This window comes from Lissotriton vulgaris, chromosome 2_1 (genome assembly GCF_964263255.1).
Source record: "Lissotriton vulgaris chromosome 2_1, aLisVul1.2, whole genome shotgun sequence".
Lineage (NCBI taxonomy): Eukaryota > Metazoa > Chordata > Amphibia > Caudata > Salamandridae > Lissotriton > Lissotriton vulgaris.
This window is the reverse complement of record NC_141687.1, coordinates 1,969,375,180-1,969,387,998: the sequence shown is the minus strand read 5'-3', so window position 1 is coordinate 1,969,387,998 and position 12,819 is coordinate 1,969,375,180. Positions and strand designations below refer to the sequence as shown.

Here is a 12,819-nt window from a genome sequence, read left to right as displayed (position 1 = left end):
AATATTCCATAACATATGCAAAACTTATGGGTGTATACTTTCTCTACAAGCAGAACAAGTAGATCATAAATCATATCTGTGAAAACCGCCCACATTAAGTAGATATTATGCTCTTTTTTGCTAGTATTGAGGTACGTAAATAAAGTCATGGCTCTGTAAAAATGTATGACATCAGCAACTTAATGGAACGGTTTGGTTATTATTTACCGTAATGAGACATGTCTGTTAAATACATCAACTGACATAGAATTGTAAGTCAACTGCTTCACTTCTAAAGTGTCTCAATCACTCCTGCCCTCCTCTGCACACCGCTATCTAATGCAGTCTCTTTCTTAGACATGTATGCTCTTTTTTCTCTCAACATCTTTCTTAAACACTGTATATCTCATACGTCTTCTCTTTCCTCTTCAGCATGCTATTTTCACTCTGTCACTCTGAGGAACTCTGTCCTTGTTAAATTGTTTTCACTCTGTCCTGCACATACCTGCTTGCAACTTCTTCACTTCAACAATGCCCTCCTACACACAATGCACCCACTCAACTGTACACAAAGGCTTTTCTTTAACTTTTGCCCTATCAATATTTTGATACAGATTGATATAAAGTGTGGAACAGGGTTGCATGGAAATCCAGTTACAGCATCAAGGATATGCTCCATTTGGTTTAAGTCTCTGTTTTCACAACTAAAGGAATTCCCTTGGTCTAAACAGCCCCTTGTTAGCAGTGTTCGGGTGCACCTGTGAAAAAACTAATGAACATCTACTCAAGCATAATTCCCTAAGACAACTGTACCTTTTATTTTTCTTGTGCAGCTAATGATCACCTGTGAGTAAGTGGTTCCTTGGTGCACTTTACAGATCCTAAATGGCACCATCTATAAAAGGGGTATTTAAACATGCATGCTCTTGTCGCATGGCAACCAAGTTTAATTTACTGAATGTGTAACATAAGAAACACACTATCATTACTACATCAGAATTTCACAATTTCTGATAAACCTTCCTACCAAGAACACAAGCCCTCTGGTAACTTAAGAATAAAACATTTGGGAAAATGGACAACAAACTGTGCACAGTAGAGAAGGTTTACTTAGAACAGGGAGGAGATAATGACGAGATCATTTTAGTCAAGCATGCCATCACTTATCAGCACTGACTTTCAGCAACTCACCTTGTCCTGTGAGTTTAACAGAACTTTTACACTCCTTTCAGAAGAAGTGATATCAGGGCCAAACTCCACGCTTCCTGGGGAGAGATTTCACAATTATTAAAATAATTCTTCAAATATGTTTAGCTCAAATATTTAGACACTGCTGTTCAGCTCAAATTCCACTTTATGTAACACAGCTAGAGCTATAAAATGGTGTGAACTCCAGCTCCTACCTTCCAAAGGTTTTCATGTCTGAAAAGAGCATTAAGTCTAATTTTGAGTGAAATCAATACTGCTGCAAAGGTTGTGAAATCAGAGTAACTAATGACTTTTTCCTTAATTCCTGAGAATTTCAGAAATCTGAAACCAGATTAATGCAGACCTGTAGTACCTAATTGGGCATGGTCACATCAAGGAATGAAGGGCAAAACTTGAATATTGAGATATGTAATGAACATATCTGGAAAATATACACAACACACAAACAAAATCTTACCGGACTGACAGAGCCATCTCTCCAGGCATTAGGCCTCGATTACAGCTATACCTACTGGTACATATACTTTATACAGCAGAGAGCCACATTAAAAACAAGCACTTGCAAAGCCAATAGGTCCCACCTTTGAGGTATTTTGGCTTTGCCAATTAATTTTTCTAGTCATGCTGCACAACATCCAAGATGCTATGCAGCATGGCTTAAAATTCTGCAACGCAGCCAGCCATAATTTTGTAGCGGCATGTGCGAAGCTTGCACGCGCCTAAAAAATGAAGCAAGCACTTTTTCTTTTTTTCCTTTTTAGATCAGTAACCAAAAAGAACAAGGGATAGAGGACGAGACATACCCGAGGTCAAGACGGAGGTGACAAACCAAGAGAACATATCCAGTTCCACAGGTCTGCTGAAGGACTCATCTAAAAGTCTGCACTATATGTTAAACCTCGGCGAATGAAATACCCTTAATGACAGAAGAACCTGGTATCATAAAAGAATAACCAAAACTATTCAAGATCAGAGGGATAACCACCTACCTACAGAATCATAAGGAAACAAAAGGTCGACATATAGAATACGAAAAAGATTCAACCTAGAGGCTCCTGATCACAAACTATTTGCCGACGACGGAGCTATATTAAATGTGGGAAAACAAAGAAAATACATCTCCCCACAGGGTATCCTTAACATCTAATACCAACAATAGAGAAGGATACCAGTAACAAGAGCATGATGACCCCATGTGAACTCAAAATGTCCTGAAGAAGGTGTGACCATATCTACGGCCTTAAACACCGAAACGCGTCGACGCACTACGTAATATAGAATTCAATTAAATCCTAGGGGGCTCCAGATATACCCCAATTTTGGACACTGGAAGTCATATATAATTTGTGTAAAGGCTATTAATCTGTAGCAACATCATTTGTTCTATTTAATATAGGGGGTTTCGTTGTCTTTCTCGTATTATTTGAAAATGTATTGTGTCATTACATTCGATGATTAGATTATGGTACATGTGTTTCTTCTTGACATACTTGTGTAATTTTGATGTAATATCAGATGTTTTAATATATTTTATTGTATTATATGAGATGTCTCAACATCAAATGTTTTCAGAAAAACAATTTTTCTGAAATTTTAACAAAAATGTTGTCTCCTACAGCAAAGGAGAATATTGTTCGATTTTTAAATAAAAGAGTGTAAACGTTACATTTTAGTCTGTGACCGATATTTAATGAGTACACCAATTTAGTATACTGAGTGAATGTGATATGGTGTAGACAGAATAGAGTGAGTATTACTCTCCTTGAGCTAGTACAGGGATATTCCTTTGACCTTGACCAAAAAGAACAAGCATTGGCATAGCCAATAGGTTTCGCCTTTGGGACGTTATAAGTGTTTAGAAAGAGCTATTGGCTTTGTTAATGTTTTTAATATGTGTTGTAGAGCATTGTGAATGTTGTGCAGCATGTTGAAAATGTATAAGGTATAGTAAAAAAAGTGTTATTTCTGTCACCTTATATCTAACCAAAAAAATTATATACAACTGAAGTATTATACTAAAAACCAAAATTAATACAAAAAATGTTTTCTAGTTTATTTGTTTATGCAATGCTGTCAATTTTTCCTTGCTAGTTGTAATTATTTTTGTCATAGTGTTTATTGTTAGGTGTGGGATATAAACAATGGGAGGGTGGATGTTGTGAAATAGTGTTTTAATTAGATAGGAGTAGTGGAGAGTTATTTGTGGAGAATTAATAGATGTCAAATTCTTATGCCATACTGAGGTGATGTGGAGTGATGCTGAGGTGATTGTGATTAGTGGCGGAGGTGATGCTCAGGTGATCCGGAATGGTACTGAGGTGATGCTGAAGTGGTGGTGCGCTAATTCCGAGGTGATGCTTATGTGATGGTGAAGGATACATATGTGATGCTGAGTGATAACAAACACATTTTAAGAGGTGCGGTCCATTTTTAAGCTGTGTACTGTGCAATAAGGGGAAAGGAAGCACGCACCACAGCTGTGCACTGTGCAGAGATGTCAAAGGTAGTACGCACCACAGCGGTGTGAAACGAAGCGCGCACCACGGTGCAGAAAAAACGTGAATGTTAAAAGGTGCAGTCAATTTTTAAGCTGTGCACTGTGCAGTGGGGTGAAAGGAAGCATGCACCAGAGCAGTGCAATGTGCAATAAGGTGAAATAAAGCACGCACCACAGCTGTGCACTGGGGTGAAAGGAGGCACACACCACATAGCTGCACTGTGCAGTGTTGTGAAAGGAAGCACGCGCTACTACTGTGTACTGTGCAATGGGGGAAAGGAAGCACTCGCCACAGCTGCTCAGAGATGTGAAAGGAAGCAGGTACAACGGTGAGGAAAAAATCGTGAATGTTAAAATCTCCATTTTGAAGCTGTGTACTGTGCAATGGGGGGAACAGAAGTACGCACCACAGCTGTGTACTGTGCAGAGATGTCAAAGGTAGCACGCAGCAGAGCTGTGCAGAGGTGTGAAAGGAAGCGACCACCACAGTGCTGAAAAAATGGAAATGTTAAAAGGTGCGGTCAATTTTTAAGCTGTGTACTGTGCAATGGGAGAAAAGGAAGCACGCACCATAGCTGTGCACTGTGCAGAGATGTAAAAGGTAGCACACACTACAGCTTCGCAGAGGCATTATTTAGCAGCGGTGCCAGAAAGTGTGCACAAAAAGCAAGTGCTAATAATTAAGTGCCCATGTGCAAAACGGCAGACACTGGTTCAAATTAAGCCCCCAGCAAGGTCCTGGGTTACGCACCTGGACTGAGAGAGTCCAATGAGAAATGTGGGGAAAGGGAGCATGCACCACAGTTGTGCACTGCGCAGAGATGTCAAAGGTAGCACGCGCCACAGCTGCGCAGAGGTGTGAAAGGAAGCGTGCACCATGGTGCTTTACGTCCCTGGATCAAGCAAGCCTCAAGCGCCTGGACTACTACACACACAAACACACTCAAAGGAGCTGTAATACAAGGGACGCCTGGTACGCAGCAGGTTATCTGTAGGCCTTATGTAGAGTGAAATGTGCTGGCTTTCTGCACTTTGCCAGTGTGCAGGCCTCCCGCAGAAAACTCTTTAACAATATTCACAAAAACAAAACATCTTTTAATGCTCCATGTCCTTTATTTTGCATAGTAGGCACCTTGTTGGATGTTTGGATGGTTTTGGCATATCAATATAATATCAGTGTAGCTGAAAAACAGGCCCACACCTGGGCAGCGTGGCCTGTTAAGGGTATTAACGTTCCTGCAGATTAACAGAGCCTAAACACGTCTGTTGCACCAATCTCGGGATGGAAACAGTGGGAGGGAGAGAGGGGAAGAGTGAAGGGGGCGGGTGAGAAGCTAGTGAAGAGAGATAACATTCAGTGATAAGAAACAATACACAGACTGTTTACTGTAGAACTTTCTGTTGGAAGTGTGGGAGGGGTGGTGGGTCTGCCTCCTGTTACAGTGTTACTGGTGTGCTTTCTGTCTGGGCAGCACAGGGGCACAAATGTTGTGCTGATGATTTAAAAACTAACAAATAGTGTAATAAAGGGCAATAATGTCAATGCCAAAGTTGCTAGGAATAAAAAAATAAATAATATTATCATTCTAGCACAGCAGCTTGTGGTGGAGGAATGTGTCCCTCGGCCGGGGTGGAGAGGAAGTGCCTTGTAAGGAAAGCTGCAAGGTCCACTGTGGTATCTCCCACCTCTGTCACCCCCAGCAGCCCCGTGCTAATGGAGCTGCTCGCGGTGACATCACTTCGAATGTCACCGCGACCAGCATTCGAGAGCGAGCGCCGCGGGCTGTGTGAAGAGGATCTCGGCGAGAGGCTGTGGCTGAGGTCGTCAGGTTTCTACTGAGGATAAATAAACAGTTTGGTAAACCCACGTACCGTCTTGTGTGTGTGATTCAACACACTTCCACACTGGCGACGAGGACTGGTTCTTCCCTGCGACCTCAACACGCTGAAGAAAAGGAAGAACGAACTAACGTTCATGAAAGAAGTCGAGGCGTGTAAAGAAATTGCCGTGGAAGGAGTGCTGAACCTTGGCACCACAAGCGCGCATTGGTGCTTCTGTCAGGGCGCTTTATAAACCAGCTTATGGCGGTGGGGTCTGACCCTCGGCCGGGGTGGAGGGAACGCGCCTTGTAAGAAAAGTTGCGAGGTCCAGTGAGTTCACAAATGCTAACATCGGAAACCTGGGCATCTGTGAGTGAAACTTATTTATTAAACAGAAAACGAGAGAGCCACGTGGGTGTGATGGAGAGGGCCCGTGCAGTGGGGTGAAGGAAACACGCACCAAAGCTGTGCACTGTGCAGTAGGGTGAAAGGAAGCACACACCACAGCTGTGCAAAGTGCAATAAGGGGAAAGGAAGCACGCACTACAGCTGTGCACTGGGGCGAATGTTAAAAGGTGCAGTCAGTTTTTAAGCTGTGTACTGTGCAATAGGGATAAAGGAAGCATGCACCACAGCTGTACACTGTGCAGAGATGTGAAAGGTAGTACTCACCACAGCTAAGCAGAGGCATTATTTAGCAGCCGGTGCCAGCAAGGAGGCACAAAAAGCAAGTGATAATAATTAAGTGCCCATGTGCGCACAGGCAGACACAGGCTCAAATTAAGCCCCCAGCATGGGCCTGCGTTAGGCCCCTGAATCGAGCGAGCACCAAAAGCAATGTGGGGAAGGAAACACGCACCACAGCTGTGCCATATGCAGAGATGTCAAAGGTACAAAAAGAAAGGAGATAGGTCCTTGGCGGGGCCGAGGGGGGGCTGGACCCTATATGAAGCTAGACAACAAAATGTGCCCCCTCCCTCAATTACTTCAATGTTAGGGACCCAATGAACACAAAAGTTAAATCAGGTCCGGTATATTTATTTATACCTTTTTCTTGGTGATTATTTCAAAAACGACTTTTTCATAGCAGATCAATAATACAACATACACAATTATTGACAACAAACATTAACCTACATTGACACAATGAAATTGACAAACTATATAAGAAGCAATGTGAAAAACAATTTCAAGTGTAACATCCCACAAATACTACAGTGCTGAACCATAAACGTAACAATGAGACAATTTGATACAGACAAATCAGGAAAACGAAAACGAAAAAAGAGCCAATTCAATACAAGAGCACACAAGCGTGAGGCAATATATTTTAGTACACAGTTAATGTATATAGTTAGCTCTTGCTGGATTGCCGACGCGTTTCAAGTTTGGGCATGGAGTTTCCAAACTATCATCAGGGCTCTTGATTATGTTCTGTTGGAATGTAAAAAAACGTGTTTTAATACAACCAAATGGCCTCTTCAAAAAAGAAGAACCGTTTGAATAGAGTTAAAAGTACCTGAATGTTGGTAATGGGTTGGCCTGTGTGGGTTTCTATCAACGGACCGAATCCTTTATTCAGGGCTCAACCAAAATGACTTCATTGACAACACCACCCTAGAACAGAGGTGTTATCTTCATTTAGAATGTGGTCTCCAGTGTGTAGAACAACCCCACATAAACTTTGCAACACAGTAGTGATATTGGCAGAATCATACCTTAAGTTGATCGATTTTGTAGCCAAAAGGGGGCTGGGGGGGCGGAGGATTATCTTTACTTGTTAACCTGTGCGGGAAAATTATACCTGTTTATGAGGGAAACCTTCATAATTTGCATGGGAATTTATCTTTAAAACACAGGATGTTGCATAAATAATCATACCTTTAACGCTCTTTAGCTGGTGAGGCGACAGGGACTTCTACCTCGTGCCTATAAGAGCAAAGGAGTAGATGAATATGGGTTTGTTTGTATTGCCTAATGATCGGTTTAGCGTTGTGGTGCTCTGCTTCGCCGAAAAAAAAAAATGTACCTTTTGTTTAGGTCTTTGCAGCAAACCTCGTCCCCACTCTACGGCCCCGGCCGGGGCTGTCAGGAATCACAGGGATGTGATTCCAGTCAGTGCTTCACAGACGCGAACAGTCGTTATCTGCAAAAACGCACGAGTGGTTTGTTTACTGTGGGGAACACTAAATGAAGGGCTCCAAGCGGATGAGCCTAGCTGTTTGTTGCGCTTACCTTAGGAATCTTTTTCTTTTTCTTTAGCGGTTTAAACGCGATGCTTCTCTCTCGCTTGCTGAAAGCAGGAAAAGGCGGCGGCCATTTCCACCTACTTAAAGGGGCACCGTTATTCAAAAACGGAAGAGTGCTGCTAAAACCGAAATGTATTGTGGGATTTGGAGTCCGAGCCCAATGTGGTGAGCTTGACCCAATCCTAGTTGGTTCTATGGTAAACAACAAGGGTTTGTATGGCTTGTGATCAATTACAACACTGTGTGATGAAAGTATTCCTCATAATCATAAGGGAGAGGAGAGCAATAGTGACAAGGCGGCAGTATGGCGCCAGGTCTCAGATTCTCGACAATTCAGACATGGTGTTAAGGCCCGTTAATGTGCAGTTGAATTTCAGTATAAGATACGCTTCTTTCTCAAGTAGCATCTTGTCAATGTCCGCGGGGCGCTGTACGTAGTTCATGGTGTGTAGAACAGTCCACTTGAAATCATTTTCATTGTGAGACATTTCAATGAAATGTTCTACCACCGGGGCTGTTAGTATTCTTTTTTTAATCCTTGATCGATGTTGTCCTATTCGGAGATTCACCTGCTGATTAGTCTTCCCTATATATAGCTTAGAGCAGGGACAGATCAGAGCATAAATAACATTTTTCGTTTTGCAATTTGAAAACCCCAAATGTTTCCATTTAGTTCCTTGATGTTCAAACTCACTGCCCTTAATGGTGGTACTGCACGAGACACAATTCCCACACCTATGATGTCCCTCTACCGGTTTCATGTCCCACAATGCTCGGAGATCATGTTTGGGTGGGGGCTTTGGGAGATCTGCTCGCACAATATGTTGACCCAAACTGCGATTCTTTCTATATGCAAAGATGGGGCGTTGGAAGGGGCATTCTAAGTCCTCCAACAGGTGCCAATTTTTGAGGACTGCCTGCCTCAATTTGTGAGTATCCGGCCCAAAAGTGGTCACGCATACTAACCTGTCCAGTTCCTTTTTGACATTGGTTTGTAGTAGGGTTTCACGTGGAGTACAACGTGCCCTCTTATATGAATTCCGAAGAAGCTTCCTTGGGTAGCCTCTATGTATCATTTCATTACAGAATGTTTGCGCATGTTGGTCATAGTCGTCAAGCTCCGAACAATTTCTTCGGATGCGTAACATTTGCCCATAAGGCAAATTCGCCTTCAGACTTCTTGGATGGTAGCTTTTGTGGTGGAGGATGGTATTCTTATCTGTCGGTTTTTTGAACAATGACGTTTGAAGTTTACCCTCCTCACAGGTTACCTCGACGTCCAAAAACATCATTTTTGTGGTGCTTGATTCGATGGAAAATTTAATATCCGGGTGTCTATTGTTGATCCATTCATGGAACTCTAAGAGTTCCATCTGGCTCCCCTGCCACAGGAGCCAGATGTCATCAATGTATCTCCACCATTGAAGGATATTGTCTTTATAAGGATTGTTGTTGTCTACAAACATAGTCTCATATTGAGCCATGTAGAGCACTGCCATTTCTGGGGCATAAGGACACCCCATGGCAGTGCCCTTGATTTGTATATAGAACTGGCCATTAAATGTGAAAAAATTCTTTTGTAAGGCAATCGCTGCAAGTTTAAGAATGAATGCAGTAGGTACCCTGTGGGGCCGTTCCCTTTTGTCTAAAACCAGTTCGATGACTTCAAGCGCCTCTTCCTGAGGAATTTGGGTATACAAGGACGTACCGTCCATAGTTGCCATGATCTGCTTGGATTGATCAAACTCGATGCCCTCCACCTTCTTTAAGAAGTCCGTCGTGTCTCTGAGATACGATTTCACCTCCGTCAAGAAGGGCTTCAGGAAAAAATCCACATACTTGGATAATGGCTCCAAGCAGGAGTCCACACCCGACACGATCGGGCGCCCAGGTGGCTCGGCTAGGCTTTTGTGGATTTTGGGTAGCAGATATAAAACCGGTGTACGGGGAAATTTTTTATTCAAAAATTCAAACTCTTTGCTACCCAAAAAACCTGCATCTCTCCCTTGTGTTAGAACATCGGAGATCAAACTCTGAATCTGTTTTGTAGGGTCCTCATTTAGAGGGCGATACCATGTGGTGTTGTTGACCTGTTAGAGTCCTTCAGTGACATATTTTTCACGAGGCCAGACAACAACTGCACCGCCCTTGTCGGCCTGTTTTATGACCAAGGTGGGATCTTCCTTCAAACTTTGTAATGCTTGTAATTCGCCCTTGCTAATGTTGGAAGGAACATATCTTTTGGATTTCTCCATTTTATTAATGGAGGAAAGCATGATTTGCTCAAAGGCTATTATCTGCTTGGGGATGTTCTGATGCGGGACAAAGGTGGACTTGTTCCTTAGTCCAGTGACTTCCGTATTTTGAACGAGTGGTTGGTTGAAAAAAAAGGCTTTCAACCTAAGTTTTCTACAAAACTCCAAGATTTCTATTTTGAGTCTTGTATAATCAGTGCGTTTGCATGGGACGAATTTCAAACCCAGATTCAATAAGGATTCCTCTTGTGTGGTTAATGTTCGATCAGATAGATTCACTACCACGTTAGGTTTACCTACGACTGGTAAAACCGTTTCCGTGTTCGCATTTGCCAAGGGGCTTTGGGTTTGGCTTTTCCTTGCTGGCCTCTGTCTAAAAAAGCCACCTGCTTTCTTGGGTTATTGCCTCTGAAATCAGGATTGTAAATTTGTAAATTGTTGTGTCTTGTAAAGCGCACTGCTACCCGGAGGCCTCGTAGCGCTATAGACCGCTGGGGAACCCGTCCTGGCTTTCCCTGTGAGATAGTCCCTCCTGGGGGTCTCCAAGGTGAAACCAGGCATCCCCGGCGTTTGTGTGGGGCCGTTGTAGAGATGAGGCAAGCTAATGCCCAGAGTTGCCGAGTGTGCTCCCTGGTCGGAGTAGGCACCGATGCGCGAATTATCAGTCCGCTGATCCTGGTCCAAGACCCTGCCACGTCAGGAATCGAACCCTGGTCCCGGGCCGTTCTCTGCACTCGGGTCTGCCGCCTCTAACCAGTGAGCCACACCTCTCTCTCTGACCCTGAAGACGAAGGGTCAGAGAAAGTAGAGAAACGATTCCTAGATCTACCCTGGAATTCGTACAGCGCCCAGCGTGACTCAGCCTGAGTGTAATAGTCCTCTTTGAGGAACGGATATACTGATTCAAGCTTAAAGGATTTACTGTCTTTCTCGTATTTTAAGGATTTATTGTTTATAGTAATATCCTTAAACACCTGGATATCCTTCTGGATCTTGTCAAGAAGAGTCTTGGCGTCAGTGACTGCAGGATTGTCTGCTATTGCTTTAGTTAGCTCCTCGATTTCCTCCAATTCTTTCTTACACAACCTTTGCGCCGTCTCAATGGTGTGTACCATTAAGTCCCGGCTGCATTTGTATTGATCTGGCTGAATCCCTTTTTATATTCAGCGTCTTCCACAAAGATAACGGGGGTATTCTTAACCTGGAGACCCCAGGGAATAGTTCCACCCTGTAGATGTTTTAACAAAAAATATCCGTGTAATTCTGTTCTGACGTGCTTTTTACAAAGACGAGTCAATTTCTCTGTCTCGTTTTGTTGCTTTGCGTCGGTACTCAAGGAAATGGATCCAAACGGTGAAGAGGCTATGAGAGACTGGATATGACTCTCGCTGAAAGAAAGTGTATCTTTCTCTGCCATAATTTCTGAAGGACTCAAGGTCCTTCAACTATGAAAGTACTCTTAATACCCCTAAATCTCTCGCGGATATGGCATCCGCTCTTAACAGCACAATAAGAAAGGAGATAGGTCCTTGGCGGGGCCGAGGGGGGGCTGGACCCTATATGAAGCTAGACAACAAAATGTGCCCCCTCCCTCAATTACTTCAATGTTAGGGACCCAATGAACACAAAAGTTAAATCAGGTCCGGTATATTTATTTATACCTTTTTCTTGGTGATTATTTCAAAAACTACTTTTTCATAGCAGATCAATAATACAACATACACAATTATTGACAACAAACATTAACCTACATTGACACAATGAAATTGAAAACTATATAAGAAGCAATGTGAAAAACAATTTCAAGTGTAACATCCCACAAATACTACAGTGCTGAACCATAAACGTAACAATGAGACAATTTGATACAGACAAATCAGGAAAACGAAAACGAAAAAAGAGCCAATTCAATACAAGAGCACACAAGCGTGAGGCAATACATTTTAGTACACAGTTAATGTATATAGTTAGCTCTTGCTGGATTGCCGACGCGTTTCAAGTTTGGGCATGGAGTTTCCAAACTATCATCAGGGCTCTTGATTATGTTCTGTTGGAATGTAAAAAAACGTGTTTTAATACAACCAAAATGGCCTCTTCAAAAAAGAAGAACCGTTTGAATAGAGTTAAAAGTACCTGAATGTTGGTAATGGGTTGGCCTGTGTGGGTTTCTATCAACGGACCGAATCCTTTATTCCAGGGTAGATCTAGGAATCGTTTCTCTACTTTCTCTGACACTTCGTCTTCAGGGTCATCTGATCCTGATTTCAGAGGCAATAACCCAAGAAAGCAGGTGGCTTTTTTAGACAGAGGCCAGCAAGGAAAAGCCAAACCCAAAGCCCCTTGGCAAATGCGAACACGGAAACGGTTTTACCAGTCGTAGGTAAACCTAACGTGGTAGTGCATCTATCTGATCGAACATTAACCACACAAGAGGAATCCTTATTGAATCTGGGCTTGAAATTCGTCCCATGCAAACGCACTGATTATACAAGACTCAAAATAGAAATCTTGGAGTTTTGTAGAAAACTTAGGTTGAAAGCCTTTTTTTTCAACTAACCACTCGTTCAAAATACGGAAGTCACTGGACTAAGGAACAAGTCCACCTTTGTCCCGCATCAGAACATCCCCAAGCAGATAATAGCCTTTGAGCAAATCATGCTTTCCTCCATTAATAAAATGGAGAAATCCAAAAGATATGTTCCTTCCAACATTAGCAAGGGCGAATTACAAGCATTACAAAGTTTGAAGGAAGATCCCACCTTGGTCATAAAACAGGCCGACAAGGGCGGTGCAGTTGTTGTCTGGCCTC

General features: G+C 42.7%; 1 protein-coding gene across 2 annotated transcripts in view; it reads right to left on the bottom strand.

Moving 5' to 3' along the window:
- The window catches only part of VPS33B (VPS33B late endosome and lysosome associated), a 792,141-nt gene that overhangs the window by 442,341 nt on the left and 336,981 nt on the right, over positions 1-12,819 (bottom strand). For both annotated transcript variants that reach the window (XM_086958170.1, XM_086958171.1), the window contains exon 12: positions 1,171-1,244. In XM_086958170.1, the coding sequence (XP_086814296.1) occupies positions 1,171-1,244 (74 nt within the window). The remainder of the gene's footprint in view (positions 1-1,170; positions 1,245-12,819) is intronic.